This window comes from Panicum hallii, chromosome 5, assembly GCF_002211085.1.
Source record: "Panicum hallii strain FIL2 chromosome 5, PHallii_v3.1, whole genome shotgun sequence".
Taxonomy (NCBI): domain Eukaryota; kingdom Viridiplantae; phylum Streptophyta; class Magnoliopsida; order Poales; family Poaceae; genus Panicum; species Panicum hallii.
In genome coordinates this window covers 49,491,133-49,513,417 of record NC_038046.1, presented here as the reverse complement: position 1 = coordinate 49,513,417, position 22,285 = coordinate 49,491,133, and the positions used below count along the sequence as shown (strand labels likewise).

The 22,285-nt window shown below is 42.5% G+C and overlaps 1 protein-coding gene across 1 annotated transcript; it reads right to left on the bottom strand.

The window, feature by feature from the left end:
- Nucleotides 1-2,310: 2,310 nt before the first annotated feature.
- LOC112893302 (nodal modulator 1) lies at nucleotides 2,311-14,782 on the bottom strand. Its single transcript, XM_025960548.1, has 27 exons — nucleotides 14,594-14,782; nucleotides 14,421-14,486; nucleotides 13,310-13,396; nucleotides 12,745-12,801; nucleotides 12,572-12,636; nucleotides 12,316-12,482; nucleotides 11,594-11,655; nucleotides 11,426-11,509; nucleotides 11,127-11,283; nucleotides 10,682-10,797; nucleotides 10,019-10,147; nucleotides 8,605-8,676; nucleotides 8,422-8,517; nucleotides 8,267-8,344; nucleotides 7,833-7,961; nucleotides 7,529-7,705; nucleotides 7,206-7,406; nucleotides 7,010-7,123; nucleotides 6,679-6,926; nucleotides 6,403-6,445; nucleotides 6,073-6,321; nucleotides 5,112-5,336; nucleotides 4,659-4,750; nucleotides 3,898-4,126; nucleotides 3,421-3,777; nucleotides 2,860-2,933; nucleotides 2,311-2,771 (listed from the first exon to the last, which is right to left on the bottom strand). The coding sequence occupies exons 1-27, from the start codon at nucleotides 14,693-14,695 to the stop codon at nucleotides 2,666-2,668; spliced, it is 3,582 nt and encodes a 1,193-aa protein (XP_025816333.1). The 5' UTR covers nucleotides 14,696-14,782; the 3' UTR covers nucleotides 2,311-2,665.
- Nucleotides 14,783-22,285: the final 7,503 nt, after the last annotated feature.

Genomic DNA, 22,285 nt, shown 5'->3' with positions numbered 1-22,285 from the left:
TCTATTCCGTAACTTATATAGCTCACACCTCTATAGTAGAAATATAGCACATAAATATCTCCCTCGTATGATCAATAATAGTACCGTATATAATTATATTAGCTTAATAGATTTATATTTAAATTATGATTATTAGAATGGAATTCAATTCCATGATTCCAAATGGGGACTTAGAGAATTCTGGTTATCAAACGATGGCCTTTTTTTCTCTTAGAACAAATACTTTTTTTTCTATCTGCGCCTATGATGGTCTTCATCTACGTGCTTTACCGGTCTTGTAAGGTTTTACTCACGTTCGCTAATAAAATATGTGCATTCCATGCTCTGAAAGGAAAAAAGGGCTTTATATATAAAGATCATGTGGAGATGCCAAATACTCAACGGCTATTGCCTATAGGTTTCTCCCCTTTCATTTCTACTAGTCTCACTCTCAAACCACTGTCTTTCAAAGCATATTCGCCCCCCACTTGTTAGTTTTCCTGCATCTTCCCTTGTTAATTAGTTTTTTTTTTCCAACGTGCCACAGTCAAGATCTCCCTTTTTCTGACGAAAACGCATTAGCTGCTGTTAACAATTGGTCAGTCAACTGCTACTTTATTTGCTCGGCCCTGTCCTCTCCAAGCTGTCCAGTACCTCCCAGCACATCTTTGATGGATTTCCTCCCAGCTTCTAGTTAATTGAAAGAGCTACCCTTCCGGTTGCAGCTAGCCGGGCGTCTTTCGTTAAGAACAATGCAGCAGCATGGACCAAACAAATGCATGCCATCCATGTACAGCGACAGGTCAGCCGGCGTGTCGCGATCTAGCTGTTTAAGCACACTGGCAGGCAGACATAGCTTGACGCTAACCCCCAACAAGACCAGTACCTATCAACGTGCGGCTAGCTCCGTGTAGCAGTCGGTCTCCGGTCACCCTAATGATTCCTTTAATTGCAGTCCACTGTCCAGGCAAAGATTAATTTGGTTGCGATGCCAAGACTGAAAGGGTCTGGTTGGCAGCTGGTTGGTACTCCAGCTTGGTACATGGCACAGATGCCTTACCTGATCAATGTTGTTTTTTCGTTTTGAAATGCTTTGGAGAGCCTTCAAGTCAAAGCAAGTAAACAGGTGAGGTTGCAACAAAAGGGACAGAGAAAAGAATGATTGATAGTACTAATCAGTTAGTTATGCTGTAGCAGCATTTGGAGGCTGTTGTCATTTGCAGACAAATACGGTGCAGCGACAACATGTCAAAACATTTAATCCATATTTGTCATCTAGATCTAGTATCTTTTCCACTTTCTGGCCTAGATGAGCTAAATATGCACAGTAGTTTTTGGCATTCTTGATAGGAATGGGACTGTGGCTTGATTATTGTTTGAGTAACATGTATCGGCCGATCACTAGTTCACCTGGGCCATCTCATTCGTGTGCCCAGAGATGTATAACCAACCATCTAATTTGGTCCTTACTCAAAATTGAAAAGATTAGAGTCTGATCCTTAAATTATCTAGTCTCATCTAGTCTCACGTTGTTCGGCTGGCCAGTGGATGGCTGGGCTGCACCTCAGCAGCCGATCGGCAGTTGCAGCCAGCAGCCACATCCAGCGTGTATCAGCCGAACAGCATGGCTAAAATTTAGGGCCTTTCACCACCCCTCCATCCTATTCCTCCTCCCCCACCGCCGCCGCGGCTTCAGGACGCCATCTCCACCCCAATTGGCCTTCTTTTAAATCTCCATCTCCAGCAGCTGATATCGTCAGATCCTCCAACCTAACTCGTTGTTCCTCCACCTGCGCAGTGCGCACAACCTCACCGGCGTACCAGCCAACCGGCAACCACCAAATTGCCTCGTGCGGTTTGCGGCCAGCGGCATCACCACCAGTCCACCACCTCAGAGCACATAGCCAATGCAGCGTAGCGAAGCAAGCAAGGCCAACGATCATAAATGGACCTGCTATACTTAATTTGATCTTACGAAACTGATCTGACGTAGGAGTGCAGAGACTCTGACCTTGGTAGTTGGAATTTGAGGAAGGGGAGCTCTGAACTGGTCACGCACTCACGCCTGGTCCAATTCATCAGATCCAACGGAACCACTGAGGCCACGCCCGCTGGCCGCTGCCCACTGGTGAGCAGATCTTTTACTCTTGTACTATGAAAGACAGGCAAACAACGTGTCACAGCAGACCTGCTCAATTCGAGTCACGCACTGCAACCACCGGTATGGAACCACCAATTTGTATGGGGGTGTACAAATTGCAGTTCCATCAAAACAGGACCGCTCAGATTAAGATAGGCCACCGGTATGCTATTGGAAGGAGCATGGTCAGGAGCTTAATACATGACGACTTGCTCTTCTTAGTAAATAAGATTGCAGATGACTTGTAAACAGGTTCGGTGGAATAGTGGTTTGGTTTCTCCTATAACAAAGGAAATCGAGGGCATTATCTGGCGCCCGCAAAACTATACATAGTGCTATCATACAACATTTTGGAATGATTACACGCCTGGCTTCCGCGTCAAAACTTGAAGCCAGAAATGTCACAAAGGGATGATCAACTGTCAGATTTCTTTTCATCTGCAAAATTACCCGAGGGAAAAAACCCGACAGTAGCGTCTACTCCTGACGTGCTCAGTTTGTCAGAGCTCATTTCTCAACCCCCTAAGATTAAAGCTAATTTGCCGTTTACACCCTTTTTCTTATAATATTCTTCCGTGGCTCCTTTTTGGTCGGTGCAACACCTGACCCGAGGGAAGTCATTCCTACAGCACTCTGGTACAAGTCTTTTAACCTGTAAAAATAAAACATCGAAGAACATAGTAACTAACCATTGTTACCAGAGTTTGTACCATGAAATCTGCTGTGAGAGAGCAGCAAACCTTGGCATACTGATCACCAGTGCAATCACAGAAACTCCAACAATAAGCGGAAACACTGGTGCTGGGGTCAGTTCCTGCATCATACAAAAAATTACATGATTCCCGAAACAGATAAAAAATGCAATTAAATTTGACTCACTAGCATGTCAAAGTTTCAAGGACTAGACCAAATCTGTTGGAAATATGACAAATCATTTCATTTACCCCACCAGTCCCGAGGGATTAATTCTAATCCCCAAATATGTAAACAAGAATTCAGGTAAATTACATGTTTCAACATCATTTGCAAATCTAGAATGCATAGAGTATCTTGGTGCTGACAAAAAGAAAATGACCACACCATTTTCTATTCTTCGTATGCAGTATAAAGTACATAAAATAACTCGGTCAGTGCTGTATAATCAAGGACATCAATATTTTCTACCCCTCATGTGCAGTATAGGTACCTCTTAAGCAAAGTAACTCATGCCCATAGTTCTCATCTCTTCAAGTTTGAGAATGCAAATGTTACAGTGTCAGGAGAAGTATGCTGCAATGCTAATGCCAAGTGTGAGAAATTACCTGCTTCTGATGGCGCTCTTCAGTTTTATATTTAAGGGGGCCAACATGAATTTGGGGTTGCTTTTCCAGATCTACTTCGACCAACTCTGATTCAAACCTATGGGTATGTGATGGAAGGCCAGATCGAAGCTGAACAAGATGCTTGCCTTTGGGCAAATCTCTCACTTCAAAGTAGTATGAAAGAGGAACAGGAAGAACAGATTCTACTCTAGAAGGTTCTGCTGCTGATCTGATTTCAACAGACAGATGTGGCTGCAACATATCAATACCATCACCTTCCACGTGGCCACTCAAGATTGTTACTTCCGGGCGTTCAAATACCACAAAATCAATACCAGTGATATCTTCATGACCAACCTAGAAATGCAAATGCTGTCAGATATAAACAATAAAGGAGCACAAGAAGTGCCTTATCTGTAACTAAGAATATGACATTGCAAACAGTGTTGGACTTCAATAAATTATGTTTACACTTACATCAACTGACAAATAACCTGGTGAAGCACGCTCAACTGCTGCAAACTGGAGATTATCTTTTGCAGCCACTCTTATAGAGTAAGTTGATCCAGGAACAAGTCCTCTAAGACGAAACCTACCGAAAGAATCTGTAGTAGCTTCCTCATAATAACCTGTGGATTCAGATCTTGCTTCAACAAAAACACCCTCCTTTGGTTGACCAGTTAACAGTGTTACAGAACCCATGGCACTACATCGAGATGTTGGTCTAGTTAGTACTATGATTGGCCACAATTAAGATTTTGTAATGCATAATATACATAAAAATAGTTCTCAATCAAGCATGGACCTTATCATAACTCATTAATCACTTTGTGTGCACATGATGTGGGAACCATACAGCAAAACTATAAGAAAACAACTGAGCAGGTTAAGCTCGGTGTCCATCGTTTTGTAACAAGACCTACTGTTATCAACAGAGCACCATTGAACCGCATATGAAACCAAACAAACGTAAGTGGTGGGTCCATTTGACACCCACTAGTCAGCCACTCATGAGTTGCACATGCAGCAAATATGGTGGTACTTTACCTGGAATGACACTAAAGCACTACTACGGATCAGTAACGGTGACATAGCAGATACAGAATCTCATTGTGAACATGAATAAGGCACAAAGCCACAAACTTTCTGCAAACTGATAATGTGTTCCTTTGCATATATAGACACGAGAAATATTACAGAGAAAGAATGATTGTTCAAAAACAAATAATGAAACAGACCTGTAAGCCACTCTGGTTGCACGGAATTCAGCCTCTCTAGACTCCCCAGAATTAAGATCAATAGCAACTGCTGACGGATTGAATTTATATTCCTACAGCAGAAACATCAAAAACCATTAGCAGCTCTCCAGAAAAAAACAAATATGATTCTGCAATGACTCGATGACACATCTTGTGCTCCTCCACGCATTGCTTCCAAATTTGTAAAAATGCGTCCAAATATGAACTAAAGAAAAGTTTATGTGGCGACAGGATTTCATGCGCTCAAACTCAACCTGTTATTATATTTCTTGGAGAACTAATGCAAACTTTAGTCAGAAGTGAATAAAATTACATTAAGTAAACATGGGATGGCAACGAAGTTACAGCTCCAAATTAACATTCATGATCTTTTGCATTATTTAGCATATGGGATACAAAGAAGATTAAGAGGGAGCATAAAAAAAGAAGCACCTTAAGAAGAGGTCGGAGATAGAAACTTCCAGGAAATAAATTGTCGAAGATGAAAGTTCCGCCAGAGCTACTAATTGAGTTATTTCTGTACCCTTCCTCACCACTCAAGGATAATAGTACTGATGGTAACAACTCTGAATTTTCACCATAAATCCGGACTGATATCTGACCAAGCTTCTGACAAGCAAAGGTGTACGGGCCAGTTCGCTTGAGGTGATAACCATCCTGCACGAAGGTCAAAAATGATATCAGATAGGATATTCAATAAAACACCCCTCCGTGATTGCTGATTAAAGATTCCTAGTTATGCTGCAATTGTAGTTTAATGTTGTAGCTTTCTAAGGGCCAGTTTGGCAGAGCTCCCAGAGCTGATTCTCTGCTGAATCCAGCAAGAGCTCTGCCAAACAGTTTTTCAGAGAGAAGTGATTCTCTGCTGATTCTGTGGAGTGATTCTCTGAAATGAACTAAGAGGCTGGGAGCTGAAAAAAGTAGCTTCTCCTGATTCTGTGAAGTGATTCTCCATCCTGATTTTAAGAGTTTATGCTAGAGAATCAAAGAGAATCACCTTCAGCCACAGAATCACTTCTCTTAGAGAATCAGCTCCCACAGAGAATCAGGATCAGTTGGAGCTCTACCAAACTGGCCCTAATAATGTTAGGCCATGTCTCATTAAGCAGAAGCCAGAAGTTTATTTCCGATATCTAAAACAGATACATGCATGTCATAAATACATCACCAGGGGCAACAGAATACTAATCCCTCCTAGCACAAATGAATGTCATTTTAGAGTTGAGCACAATAACTGGATAGTGATGCTCTCGTAATTGCCACTACTACAGGTGTTGTACATCACCACCACCACAGCAATGACCTATTCCTTAGACACTAGCATCTTGTGTCTTGCGGCAATTTAGTAGAAGTTTAATTAAAAATAGAAACATATGCTCAAAATTATACAAACCTTTGAAGCTTCAACTTTATATTCTATGTCATCATACAAGGGACCTGCAAAGAATGATCCATCAGAATCTGTTTTTGTCTCTGTTGCTACATCCCCTTTGTTCAGATGGGAATAGCTGCTCTTTCTAGCTGATAGAATCTTGACATCGACATCAGAAGTTGCAGGTGACACAGATCCTTCAAGGTATAGACCAGTTTTTGCAGTGATTTGAGGAACAGTGTCTTGGCATCCATTCACAGACACTGAATACTGCAGTTTAAAGATTACAAGCAATTACAACCATGGTTTCAATTTTTTTTAAAAAAAGTTCACTTATCAACTGTCACTCACCTGTTGTCTTGCTGGATAAAATAGAACCTTTTTCCTTCCAGTGCTGAAAATACAGCAAATCATGTCAGTATAATAAAATATTTACAAAATTATTTTCTGGTAAAAGAAAAGCAATCTTCAAAAAAAAGAAATGTCAATAAAGCAGTCTGTAATAAAGAGATATACAAGGGTTGAAGCAGAACTTCAGGCCCCGAAAAAACTAGAGACTCAAACCATTCCGATTAATATGAACATCTCGGTTGCAGAAAACAAAAGTAATGGAATAGAACACTATACCTAGAATCATGAGGGACAAAGATGAAGTCCTCCCCGAGGTCAGCCCAAATAGAGTACTCAAAGGCAGCAAAGCCATTCTGATTACTCTTTCCAAGAGCAGGTTTGGTGGATATCTTTTCTACAAAGCTGCCGTCACTCTTTAAGACATCCACGACTATATCCTTGGAATCAATGTTTTCCTGAAGGGAGCCCGCGTCCACATGGATTTCACCTTTTACAAGATACTTCTTTGCGCTGATATGAACAGGCTAAAAGGGAAACTTTCAATGTTAGGGTGTCAAACTAAACCTTGTAGGAATATAGATATATGCCAAGGAGGAAAAAGGCTCACCATGGGATTAGCTGTATCAAACAAAACAGACGAGCTCCCAAAGGAAATACAAGGATTTGTTAAATGAATCTCATGTTGCCCTGAAGTTTCTACACAAATTCTTTGAGATCCTTTCTGTCCAAGAAGAAAAGTGGATTGTTGTTAATGAAGGTTCCATATGCAAACATAATGTATTCCTTTAGTTGTGCGATAGGACCTTTATCGACAAGTCAAGTTTAGAAGAATCTGGCAGCTGAATATATGCTTCAGTATCATGAGTTGAAACTAGCTCAATCCAGTAGCCTTTTTGTACGAATACAATATCCCTCACATCATCAGTGCCAATGTCTACATTGAAGGTATTTTGGTCCCAGCACCAACCATCCTGAGTTGAGCCCTCGGATGAAGAATGCTTCACCTGGAAGAAATGTATCAGAAATTGTTAAAGACTTGGAAAAAAAATAGTAAGTTTTTTGTTTTGTTTTTTTCTTTTTTTTTTTTGGGGGGGGGGGGGGCAGTAACTGTGACACCAGGTTTTACCTCTATACGATATTTCCCCGGAAATACTTTTGTGAACACAAAATTGACATTATCTTGCTCCAAAGTAGTTGTCTTCTTTTCCTGTTCCACACCGCCAGCTAATCTAACAAGTGAGACCAGAACATTTTGGTTGCATTCCTCTTTGCACGAGACTTTACCATGAACATTGACTTGTGACTGCAACAAAGAGTTAATCCTCTGAGATATTATCTCAACCTAAAACCTAAAACAAACTATAAAACTTGGCAGAAGCTAACAAAGTATTTCTAAGGAAAAGATAGGTTAAAGTGATGCTCTTGTTTACCTGAGAGAATGCCAGATCAAGCAATGGGCTATTTACATTGACACTAATAGATCCTGGTGAAAACATAAGACTAGAAGAACGTTCGGAATCTACAGGTAATGCAGATAACTGGTATTCACCTGCAGGAACCTGCAAAGTACAACAAAGATGTCAAAGAAAGTTAATTAGTAATGATGTCATCTAAGGTTCAAAACAAGAAGCAGTGTAGAAGCTATTAACATCATAAATTGCCAAGATAAGATCATATTTTACAAGGATATAAAAAAATATTGACTGGAATATTATATGTATATATTCCTATTAACATAATCCTTGACGGCCTATCTTTGTGCATTATTATCAATGCATAAAGGACTACCCATTACTAGGTACATGTATAATATGAGTTTTGCAGGGGAAAAATAGTGGGGGGGGGGGGGGGGGGGGCAACAAACCTCAAAGCAAAATCGTCCATTTTCTCCCACTAATTTCCGCTGTGGCTTTACGTTTTCAGGTCCATGTGTTATAGTCACCTACCATCCCATCGAAATTGTAAGAACAGTTTTTGAAGTGATCTCAGTGAAACAAAAAGGATGGATCAAGATAGTACCATTGCTTTCGAATTCGGAGTTACTGTCCGAACAATACCACATACATCATATCTAACTGATCTGATATCATCAATGCTGGCCAAATTTGGTAAAATCTAACAGAAAGAATGTATTCAGTTAAAATGTAAAACCAAAGCATTTGAGCTGTAAGTTAATATTGTCCCAAGCAAACTCAACATTACCATAAAATTCTCCAAACGATTGAACTTATAGTGATCCTTCTCAGCTGTTATAGTATACTTCTTGGATGTAACCTACACATGGGCAGCACAGAAGACAATTTATTATAGATGGAAAACTTATAATAGCGAGTTCAATTTAATTGTCGTGTTGAGCCAGCGCACAAACTCCAAAGCAGGTCAAGTATCTTGTTTTCTTTTCCATGAAGTTAGGTAACTATTAAGTGATTGCGAAAACAAAATTATGAACCCTTGCCATTTCAAAGGTTCCATTGTGTCAATTCAGGGTCATACCATAACACGAGCTGAACAGTAAAATGTATATGAAATACTAACACCAATTTTAAATAGGAGGATATACATCAAGTTTGCGTGTCAGCAAGCAAAATCCTCAAGATTAGATGATGCAAGCAAAGTGTGCACTTGAATACATAGAATCTAAATTATTATTCTCCCCAAATTCAAGAGATCATCGGTGAAGATCATCCATTAATTAAGATGCATAAAAAAGTTGTTTCCAGGAAAAAAATAATTACAAAATCAAACAAGCTGACCAAAGCCGATGTATGCTTTATTGTCACTGCCATGTAGAGAAAGATAGGAAATTATGCCAGGTTTGGAGCTTTGTCAAGAACATATGCCAAAAGTGGTGTGAAGAAACAAAGTGATGATAAAATAAACCAAGGGTACGATCAATTGGTTGAATGTTCCAAATGAACCTTATTGAGTTAATTTATGGTTTGGTGATTGTTGGTGCTTGAAATCTTGTAGTTCACTTATTTTAGGAGTTATTAACCAAGCATATGTTTGGTCTGCTTTCTACTGTATAATTTAATTCTTCAATTGTTTTTTTTCCTTATTGCTAGTTTATTTCCGTTAACTTGCAGAACTAATTTGCATATACTTGTGGTTGAATGAATAAAAAGTAATTACTGAAACATTACATTCGATATAACCTCACTAATAGTGGCCTATTACTGCAAACATGCAGTAGAATTTAGCTTATTAGTATTGTTGATAAGCACGAAAAAATACAGGCACTTCCATTTTGAGCATCTCATATAAGACAGCTTATAATACAGACTTGCAGGTTCTATGTGAGACATATGTTGACCCGCTAAACTGAGTTCATAATTTTCTCTTCCCATCAGTAGCTGACTATGTTACTTTTTCACTCTTCATAATGAATGTGTAAACATTACTATCATCTTGCAACCTGCTAGGCTGCACCACAACGACCATATTGATCAAATAGCTAGAAAAAACAAGTCCTAAGATGACTACTGTGAGTTCGTAACAGAAAAAGAAAATAGTCATGTGCGTGAATGTACAAAGAGAAGGTGACATCAACATGAGTAAGAGATTCAAACATCAACATAGGGTGCTTAGCTTTTATCAAATAAAACCAGTTTAGTACCTGATCAAGTCTGTAGTACCCAAGACTATCTGTTACAGCTCTCAACTGGCCATCAACTATAACATTGGCACCCTCCACACCAGCACCATAACCATCAACAACACGCCCTCCAACAGAAAATCCAGTAACCTAGTTAAATATATATGAGGAATTGCAAAGAAGTTAGTGATCATATAAACAGTTCAGGAGGAAGATAATAAAAAATCAGAGCATATGAATTAAATTATCAAATTGAATTCTTAAGGAGCTGAAAGATAAAAAGTCTACAACCATCACACAATCCCTAAAACTTGTGCGCAGCCAACATTGCAACAGTTTTGAGTTTTGGCTCCTTGAATCATGTACAGTTTTCTATTTGTATATCCATTGTCATTTCTAGTCACTATTCTGAAAGCATAAAGGCTAATCCAACTGGTGAAAAATCCAAACAACATAATCCTAGATTTTATTAATAGTAGATATTCATTTTCTATTTTTTCTCAAACATGCAGGAGAGCTGCGTATCGTTATATTAAGAAGAAAAAGGGTAAAGAACCCTGGTTACACTCATGCACACACCCATGAGGTTCTCAAATATATTCATTTTCTATCATCCTGAAGCAAACGGCTTTTACCAAAACTTCTACAGATTAAACGCGGATGTGAAGCAAAGTCAAGCATTACCTGGAATTTTTGGGAAATGGTCATATGACCATGCTCAACAGAAACAGGAAGTGAAGATGGTGAAATATCAAAGACAGTGTTCTCCCCCTTGTAGTATGGCAACAGCTCATAGCTACCTACATATTATAGCAAACAGTAAAGGGGTAACATTATATAGGACCTGGAACGAGCAGAACATGATCCCCAGCGAATGAAAACAAACAATTAAAAGTGTTCACCATGAGTACAAGGAATCAGTGTTTGTGGTATATTTTCTCATTTAGAAGTTACTTTCAGTTAGATCAGCAGAGGGATGTAAAACAATAGTTGATGTATTGATGCACTTAAGATATCACAAGTATACATCTCAACAAGAAATCCCCAACAAATTTCACAAAGAAATTTGACATAATGATTCCATCGCACTGAGATGACATTTTATTGGTTGAACAAGTAATCAACTTACCACAAGGTAGTGATCTAAACATGAACTTCCCATCAGCACCAGATATTGCATGGCAAAGAGCACCTTCCCTGGGTGCATCACTGAAATCTTGTGGGCAAGGGACCTCTGTTAAATCATTTGAATATAGGTACAGGTGGACTCCCAATATCGGATTTCCCTGGCAAAGAAAATGCATGGAATATGTTTAATGTAAGAATTTTCTAAACAAAGCAAATCAAAATTCAAAAGGGATGTGCAATCATATGGTTCCAATGTTAGTTACTATTATCCATAAACAGAACAATTCAGTTCTTCCCAACCTGTGCAACTACAGTGCCATAAATGTTGTATCCAGATACAAAGAAGACATCATCTGCCACAACATTTCCAAATCGCAAGTCAACCTGCACATAGTAACATGTAGTGCATAAGACAATAAGATCATTATTACATCAGTCAATACAAGGGAAAGCATATGTGATCCTTACCTCTGGTGAGCCTCTCAACTCGATATCATAATCAGGATGAGAAGCGCTTAATCTGTAACGCCCTGTAAAAGGAGCACAAGCATGAGAAAGAACAAAAAGGGCTATGCACAAAAAAAAATACACCCTATTTTTCACAATATTAGTTCAACGTCACTGTTGGCGCAGAGCCACAGAATATGAAACTCAAGAAAGAACTTCTACAAAATAAATTCTAACCCACTCAGCATTCTCACATTACTAAACTAATGGTTTGTGGTGACAGAGGCTGACGTGTTGTGGACCTCGTGGTGGTCCAAGGTGCTGATGTAGGGAGGGGAGAGAGAACCATGAATAAGTCAGATAGCCCGCATGGTATGAGGTGCTGAGCATAAGATTATTTTGGGCATTTGAATCATGGTATGCAGTCGCAAAGGCCTGTATCCCTTCTTTCCAGTGATAAAACTAATAACTCAGGCAAATTCAAAGCAGGTTCCAAATTGTGCAACTTCAAAGTGGCAAAAAAGGTATTCCCAAATAGTAAATAACTCATTCTTAGTATTTATGATTTTGTTAACAAAATATCACATTAGTGGCTAGAAATGGAATCATATCGTATGTAATATTTTGCAAGATAGAACTAGAACATCCTAACAAATATACAGGAAATGAACAGTACTCGTACCAAATTTTGCATGTACAGTTACATTGTTTATTAAAAATAAAGCACAGCAAGAAGGAAAAACCTGGAATTATGTTTGTAAACGAATATTCTCCTGATGATGATGTTAATGCAGATGCAACCAACTCATCAGAGTCTGTCAACAGTTCAACTTTCACACCAGAAGGTCCTCCCCTTTTCGAGCAGCTCTTACCACCAACAGCGCCCACTACTTTACCCGATATCATGAACCTGCATGGTGTACACATGTATTAACAGCTGAACTTTCAATGTGGCTCTTGTTCATACAGAAAACAAACTAAATGTCTAAATAAACAAACCCAGTGAATTGGAAATTTATATCTGCATTTCCATTGCACCCATTGTGATCGATAACGACAGGAACCTGAAGTTTTAGGTGAACATGTCACCCGAGAAAAGGACAAATGCGCTTAGTACTGGTAAAAATGCAAAATGCAAATGAACAACAGATTCAGTCAAGGCATTATTTTACAGTTTCAGGCTTCCATGACCATCCCTTGGGCCCCTTAACTCTGACCATGAACGAACCCTGTGATGACAGAAGCAACAAGCTTTTTAGTGGCAGCAGCGAAGAATATCAAAAATTTATAGTGGAAATAGGGGAGAATATCAAAATTATGAGCTTAACTACTTCCTTCAGTCACAAAAATAGATACTTTTTTTTAACATCAACATGGTCACAGAGTAACTTACGTTTTGTAATGTTCATTAGGAGCTTAACTACTTCCTCCAGTCACAAAATCAGTAGTACAAATATACGAAATATGTCAATGATATAACGGTATGAAACTACTTTCCAAAGGCAAATATAGCTTGATTATTTTAAAAAGTTTGATTGAATGATTATAAAGGATATTGATGGCCAAAGTTTAAAAATGCTGACTGCACACTACCCAAATGTCGCACATTCCGTGACTGGAGGGAGTAGTTCCCTTTAACCCTTGTTCTACTCACAATAAATTTATATATGTAAACAAAATGAGGACACTTATAAAAGACAACCCAGAACTAACAGCAAACAGCAAACATAAGGATACCTTGTCATAGACTGGAATGAAATAGTAGCCATTCGGAGCACACTGTGTGCTTTCCTTAACCAAACCATCAACAGTGCACAACTCAACCTGATAAAGAAAGTTAATAGGGAATCAGCTTGAAGCTTAGTCCAAATCAGACATAAAAGCATGCACACCAAGCACAAATATGACTAACAGAATATACTCAGAAACAAAAAAGTATGCCTACATTTATAGTCATGTCTTAAATGTAAGATTAGTTTTTACAGACTACAGTTTGCATATGTCACTATAGGAGATAGGAGAATATCCCTCTGTGCTCATAGTAGTAGCATACACCTTTAGGAGTGAAGAAGAAAAGTAGATCATAGCCAGGTAAGACTCTATCAATTTTGATAGAATAGAGAATGGAGTACTCAGCTAATACAACTTTACAGAAAATGAATGCAAGTGGCTATGCAGTACACAAACCAACTATTATGCTTACAAGTGAACCTCATAAAATTTACAGCAAAACCTAAATGAATTTCCAACAGTTACAGCACTCTCACCATTAAGAAACCTCCAAATACATGAAACTACCCCAATTTTCATCTGCCCTATGCCTAATTGGATCTGATCATTCAACTCAACCAAGTGTAACCAATGTCCATCAATCACCAAAGCTACCATTAACTAGATCACAATGTACACAATCTCAGCGCTCAAAACACCAGGAAGCACAACACTTAAGTTTGTAACCCTCTAATGATGATTCTTAATGATCATAATATAGACTTTTTCCTAATAGAATGTAAAACCTCTACGAATCCCAAAACTGCAAACTCGGATGATAAGGAGTAGAATCCAAGTAACCAACTAAACAAGAGGCGATTCAAACTAATGCACTTCGTTCCACTAGAGGCAGTGACTCGGGAAAACATCATCACACAACCAGGACATCATCAGCTCGGCACGAGGTCCAGTTCAAGTGAAAGACATCAAGCAAACTGTGCATTGAGACCATCCGAATCATTCATCAAAATACCAGCCACAGCTCGATCAGCAATGGCAGCCAGCAGAGGGCAACTACAAGCTTACGGGATGGGACAACAACTAGAGTGTGGCGCGCACGAGGGCGCGGCCGGCGTACCGTGATGTCGGAGTAGTCGAGCTTGGAGTCCGACGCCTTCCTCGACTTGGCCAAGCCGGAGCTCGCCTGCAACCAAAACCCAAAACCCCAAAGCCGCACCAGTGTGAACAACCTCGACGTGGCGAACCAGAGCGAAGAGCACGCGGAGATCGAGTAGCGTGAGGCACACCGACCTCGACGAAGCCGCCACATCCGTGGATCTCGTCGGAGGCGGCCGCGGCGGAGAAGAAGGCGAGCAGGAGGACGAGGAGGACGGGGAGACGGCGGGGATCCATAGATAGATCGGATCTAGCGGGAGCGGAGCATGCCACCGGGGAAACGACGACGAGATCGAGGGTAGTAATAGCGTGGTGTCAGTGGAGTTGAGAGATTTTGCTAGCACATGCTTGGACTCGGGGGATTTTGCGGTCGTGATGGACCGCCGTGGTTTGAGAATGGGCTTTTTCCCCTCGGGCTTAGGTGATGTAGGCCTTCGGGTATGGGCTGGGATAATGGGCTTCGCGAAATGAGAGCCATACCCATTGCTTCCCACCAATTTTTTTTGTCATAATTTTTCAATGCTCATTTATCTCCTTTTTAATTATAATAAATCTAGAATAGAGTGGCTCTTCCATTTTTTTTCACTGCTCTTCTCTAGAGATTATGTATAAAAGGGGAAATGAGGAAAAGTTTTTTTTGAAAGATAAATGGGGAAAAGTTACGTATAAGTGATAAAAGCATAATCAATGGGATACGACATTAGCTTCATGGCAAATAGATAAGAAATCACTTCACAATTTGAGTAAAAAAGACAGCAAATGTCGTCGACTGACAATTAAAATACAGGAGCAGAACTAATAGGAACCAGAGAAAACCATCTGGTAACCGAAATGAACAAGACCATAGATATCAGCAACTGACGATATTTTGGGGTGCGTGCCCCATGAACAAATTGGTATATACTGGAATATTAATGTCAGCCAAATTAACAAAAACTAGAACGGTAGTACGTTATTGATTTAAGGATGCTTCTATTACAATAATTTTCTCCATTATTATCATCGTTGTGAGGTCTATGTAAGCTAAGCTATTGTTAACAAATTATATATTTTACGCTACATTTTAATTGTAAAATATGCGAAGTAACTCATCAATTTATTTAGTGATATCTCTATATAAAAGCATTTGCAAATGTTTAGTTTATCTCATATTCTAACATGAACGGAGATAATAAAATAAACCAGAGAAGGTTCAAAAAGTACCCAAAGGCGGTCCCGGAGGAACCAGGTGCATGATTCCTAGGATTGGATAGTGTGTCGGTCCGAATTATTTGATGCAATCTTAGTTAACGCAGTGCCGATGTTCATTGTGCAGTCCCACGAACATCCTTCACGAAGTAGTCCTACACTTACGATGAAGGCGATCAACGAGCAGTTGCAAGAGAATGCGCTTCCCAGAAATCTGACCATCCATTTATACCAAGTAGGATCTCGAAAGGACACGGTTCTAGAGGACTGATCTCTAATGTCAAACCTGAATGGATCCTAAAATTACTACTCATCTAATTGAGGTCCAAATTCCTAATTCCAAATGCAGAGAGTTTTGATTGTTTCCTAGCCATGATGTGTTGTACAAGTACAATAATGGGAGTTGAATCCCCGCCGGCAGTCGTACATGCACTTGTTTTCACAGTAGGCGCTATACAGGCTGAGACTTGACGGAAGGGAAGGGAAGTCTCATGATCGCGGAGTTGACAACAAAAGGGCGCGGATGGTCCGGGGGGGCGCAGGATGTGACACCACTTCGCTGCCGTACAGCACCCACAGGCAGGGCAAGGGTCCCTTCCTTTCTTGTCTATCACGATCAATCACACCCCCGCGAATCAGCCGCCCTCATCGGCTCACACCACCGTGTCACGGCGCACAGGATGGCCGTCGCGTCCGACGTCGCCGCCTCCCCCAATGGCCGGTGTTGCTTCACGCGCTTCGCGGATCTCGCAGGTTTGCAGCGATCGGGGGACAGGTAACCACCTGCCCCGGCCGGCGCGGCGCGCTAGATACAGGCGTCACGTCGGCAAGGAAGGATTTCCACGTGCACGAGTTTTAGCTAAGCTTTCGAGGTTTTGTTTATCTCTGCTATAAAAAAATACTTAAGCGGGACGGAATCACCCGTCGTGTGTCTCCATGGTGCGACCCCGCGCTAAGTGTTTTTTTCGTTCAACCGCTAATCATCTTGCGCCATCAGATGTTCGTCAAATCCACGCTTAGAGATCGTGCCTCCTTCCGTCATTCTTTTCGAAATGGATTTCGAAAAAGAACTACTAATCCTTAACTTTTCGAGTCCGCGTAAACCTCGCGCTTCCACCCGTAGCGAACGGAGCGCCGCCACCGGAGTTCCACCCTCCGATGCATCATGGCTGTTGGCCGCCGGACTAATCTAGCACCACCACGACGATCCCTTCGACGAGACGACTCCGTTTCGCCGCTCCCCGTTGCCTGTCGTCCGCCGTAACACCGCCGCCGCGAGCAGTCCCCTAACCGGCCGCCGTCGGCCGGATTCCGGCCATCCGTGTTCTTCTCCGCCGCTGGTGAGCACCCCCATGAGTTCCCCTCATCCTTCTCTTCCTTTCCTCTAGCGATCGCTGCTTCGTCATCGTCTCCCGCCGTCGCGATCCCCCGCCATCGCCATCTCATCGGTACGTGGCTGTGCCGTTCACATTGCCATCGCTTTCATTGACACTGATATGTCTTATCTCACACATGACAGAACATGCAACATGCGAGCAGGAAGCGATGCAGGGCTTCTTTGGGCGATGTTTCAAACAGTAATGCCTTAAGTTTATCCCTAAATCTTCAGGTTGCACTAAGATTGATGCATCTGACATTTGCGCGTTCTTACTTCATGCTTGTTACGACTCAGAGAGTCTCAAAATATAGGCTATAGAGAACTGAAAATGCAGAGGGAGAAAATTCGAAATGCATCCATGACTGAGGAGCAGATAAATGAACGGAACAAGACAAGGCGCGAGGCTTATAGGAGGAAGAAAGCGGATGCAGCCAACAAAGAAAACACGACAGGTGGATATATATTTTTTTTTGGCACACTTCATTGGATTTACAGTGTTTTTCTAAATATCACTTATTGTTCCTTCATTTTCATTACGCCGCCAGTGGCTGTAGTTGAGCATCCTCCATCAGAAGACGTGTGTATCAGTGGCACATGCATGGAGCAAACTCAAACTACAATCAGCTGTGTCCAGGCGAGCTTTGCATCAGGTCAGTGTAGAAAGTATAAACTTTTCGTGCCGTGGAATTTGTGTACATCCATAACGCCTTTATGGAGCACATCTAATCAGCTGGAATTTGTGTACATCCATAGTGCCTTTGTAGAGCACATCTAATTTGCATTGGTATTGGGCTCTCGGATCTAACAGCTAACTTTGTAATTTATGCAGAAGTTTCCGTTTAAATTTTTGACACCACATGAGTACATTGTAGGTGTGTGAATGAAAATTGCCTCATGGTTCATGATTAATATTTGCAAGATTTACGTTGTCATTCTCTGCTTGATAAAGCTCATGAGGTGAGCTGCTGGTGTTCTTGATCGATCACTTGTTGATGCTTTGACAGAGAGATTATTGTGCGCTGATATTTCTTGTTTTGCTTATACTTGCTTTTGATCCATCAAGTCGAGTTATGCTGTTGGTGCAGTCAGGAATTAGTTATTTTAGCAGTTTGATGAAAGTATCTGAAATTGTTTAGTTTGTTGTCTCTGAAATATATTCTGCTATTTGACTAATGCATCCGCTCTTGCCGAGACAGAGCTGGTTACTTTGTATTGTAGCACACTGTCAGAATTCATTTTTTCATAGGCTATAGCACACTGCGCTTAATCGCTAAGTAAGTGATCTCTATTTCTTCACTCTACAGTCCTGGGTCCGGAGTATGTGTCGGCTGCTTCACCAGGACCGTACCCAAACCTAGATTTTCGTATCTGCAGTTATGTTGACCGGTTTATGTACCTAACAAAACTTTTGGTGCTGCCATCAAACTAAGAGTCTGTTTGACGCAGCTTCATGCGGCTCCGGCTCCATGTGACATAATACCATAGCACAGAGCTTCTTTCCTCTCTCTCTCTCTCTTCTCCCTCCCCCTCACATCCGGCGGAGGAGCCACAAATTTCCTCCGGCTCCGGTGCTATCAGGAGGAGCCGAGTACAGCGGTGCTGTCAGGAGGAGCCGGAGCCACCGAGAGCCTGGCCAAACGCGCCCTAACGTTGGCATGGACATATTAACATCAAAATAATTAATGCTCATCGATTAGTAAATAAACTATGTTGTGCAATGAAACACTACCTAGATTTGATTTAATTTAAAAATTGTATGTTTAAATCAAGCATTCTGGACTGTTAGTATTGGGATTGGATTCATTTGATGCTATTTATAATACACTATATTTTTCAGCTCGTAGCAACGCGCATGTACCAACCATTTTGGAGGCCAGGCGCTGAAGGCGTGCAGATTAGCGGGACTTGAAGCTCTCTCTGCTCTCCCGAGAAGACACGGAGAGCCCACCACCGGCACCTGCGTGCCTGCTTTTTTTTGCCCGTCAGCCCATGATGCATCAGCGCGCACCCACCCATACTTCCTCCGTCCGAGGCCCAGCGGGCGCAGGGATGTGACGGCGGCGCGTTGGAGGGCAGTAACGTCGCTCGCAGCGGCAGTGCCCTCCGCCTGTGTCCCCGGCGACGCGTGATGGACTACTGACCACGGACGCGACGGGCGACGGGAGTGCCCGCCTGACTGTCCGAGCCTGACCACCGCCGCGCGCGTCGCCCATCACGGCGACGCGTACACTGTGTGTGTGTGTGTGGTGTGTGTCACGCGCCCGTCACACAGACATCGCTCGCTCGCTCAACGGCCGTGGGCCGAACGGGCGGCCTTCGCTCGGCTCCTCCCTCCTCGGCTGGCTCCTACGTTCCCTTGCCACACCACCAGCTCCAGCAGGCTGCACGCGACGCGACGCGACGTGGCGCGCGGGGAACGGCTCGGCACCGCAAACCAACCACTCGGCCGGCATCGGCAACCGCGCGCGCGGCTGGCCGCGGCCCCAGGAGGAGCCCGAGCGCGTACGCCGTCCGGGGCCGTGTCGCCTCCGCGCCTGCGTAGGAGCGCCGCGCGAGGCCGCGGCCGGGCGGGCGGCGGCCTCAAGAAGATGCCGCACCGGCACCGCGTCCGCATGGCATCTCGGCCGCCGGGAGCGCGAGTTTGGCGTGCCCCGCCCGCAGTCTACGCGGCGAGGCCCGAGACCCCGGCCGATCGGTATCCGCGCTACCCGTCTGGATCTGGTACCAGTAGTGGAGCACTTCGCCGTAGTCACCACGTACTTCCGTCCCATTCCGTGCGCCCAACGAGGCTACGGAGCCTAGCTCCGCGCCGATCAAGGCGTGTGGACTCGTGCGTGCACTCCCAGACTCGCTAGACGGACAGCACTACCAACGGCACCCACCACCGAGCGTAAAGCGTACTGAGCGAGACAGCACTCTTGACTCTTCCTCTTTTCTACTACTGCTTGCAGCTTGCTGATCTCTCGAAGCATGCTAGGGCAGTAGTATTTTATTGCCCTTGTCACGGCTTGTTGACGGGAGCCACGGCCACCGAATCAACGCCCGCCCGACGACGGAGCCATGTTTGATGCATCATCGTCAGTTTCACATCAGAACAAAGTAGTGCAGATCGTCCGGCAACAGTAAACCTGTTCTTCCTGTCACGGAAAGTGAATCATTTGAGCCTTGACAGGCAGGGCGGCCTGATGATTTTGCCCGCGACAACGCCGCCACAGACACAGCAGCAAAGGCCTCCGGTCAATCGGATCTGATTCAATCATTCGGACCGATAATAATCCAATCTAAGACCGATCTCAATGAGATTTCATGAAGACTTTTATAATATTAAATTGTATACCACATCATCAATTTTGCTAATATGATAAGAAGAGAAGGAAGGAGTTTTATAAAATAAGAGAGAAGTATTATGGTGATAACACTGTTCCGGCACAGTTACCAAGTCACTGGTCTCGATAATTCTAACGTAACACTTTCTACCGAGATAAGCCTTGCAGGTGCACGGGGATTTGGTTGGGAGCAACCCAGCCCCAACCACAGCCTCTGCCGCCGTGCAAGCACCGAAGCAAAAGCAAATTGTGTTTCGTTGTGCTGTCGGCCTCCTGTAATCTTTGTTCCCTCACATGGAGGGAGTGACGGAGAGCAAGCTAGGGTAGGCTACCGAGAGCGATCCAGTCCAGAGGCCAGAGCGGAACACAAGGCCTGCCTGCAGCGAGCCGGGTCGCTGGCATTGAATATGTGCACGAATTCGTGTGTCGTGGGCGTTTCCGAGGCTGCCTTGAGAGCATCACCCGCCTCTGGAGCCGCAACCGACGACGCGCATAAACAAAGCGAAGCGGGAACCCCAGGGCAGGCGCGCGCGCTGCGCTGCGCACGCACCTAGATGAATGTGAGGACTTCGAGAGCTGCGAACTTCCTGCGCCACGCCACAAATCCCAAGGGGCCAAAACATGGGACGGGAGCACCACTATAGTACTCCCATGTTTATGACGTCATGAGTAAATCCTGATTACTATCAGTTTATCACATCTCGTCGAGTTACTTGTGCCGTCATATTTTGTGTTTATGATGTCACGAGTAAATTCTGAACGTATTCTAGGATCAGAACGAAGCCAAAAGCTGGAAACAGATAGCTTCGGAGCTTAACGTAAAAGGTAGTGGTTTCTTAAAATTAATCCTCTAGATATCCTAGTGATCGAAAAATAAGATGAATTTCAGTAGCTCCGGGTGTTACTCCCTCCATTCTTTTTTTATAATTATATTTTTAAAATTAAATTATTCTATTTTAATAGTCCTGTTTGGATTGACATATTAGGAATAGTATGGACCGTCGTTCGGTTCCTATGTAAGCTAACTTCTCTAGAAAAAAAAGGATTGATGTATGTATATGATAATATTGAAACTGAAGAGTCATTAGAGTCACGTACTTATTTTTTTTATTATTGTACTAAGATATAATAGAATTAGCAAAAGAGAATGGAGAAAGTATCGGGACAATGGAAAATACATGGGGAGGAAAAATTATGCTTTCAATTATTGAAGTTTAATGTTGATGGTGGTACTGCGCATCCTGTCTCTACTTAAATGCATCATAATAATGCGGTAGATTTGCTTCTTATCCAAACATCTCTTCCCTGTGTCTCCTCAATCCTTTTCTTTAAGCGTTGATGACGCAGTCCTAACAATTTCCTGGAGGTTCCTGTTTCGTCACACTGCTATACGGCTCTACCATCAAATGATACATAGTCACTGCCATCACCTTTTCTATCAAATCTGTCTCTCTACCAACAGGGACGTGACCTCTAATGGGACGACCAAACACAAACAGTGTACCTGCACAAAATGACCAACTATAGACGACTAAACAAGGCGCCAGTAGTGAGCGTGTTGGCCCCTTTCGTGAAAGGTACCCTTCCCTCGCCGTTTCCCTTTCAGAGCGAGCGAGGAAAAGGACGGGAGCGAGGCGGTGTCTTCAACGCCAAGGTAAGGTAGGACGTCCTATCCTACCATGTTTACTTCTACCCTGGTGCCAATGGCTAACAAAGCGTATTTTTGATATTATTCCTTTAAGAACACAAACGATTGTGGTACATGAGCGGAAACATTTTTTCTTTAAAAAATTGGCCGCCTTGTTTAACAGCAGCTTGTTTATTAAAAAAAGATATTATTCGACCAAATGAGTTTGAATCTTTAAAACTCGATATGATTACTATGTATGAAAATTTATTGCAAAATCGTATAATTCTAACTCACTTTTAGTTCTT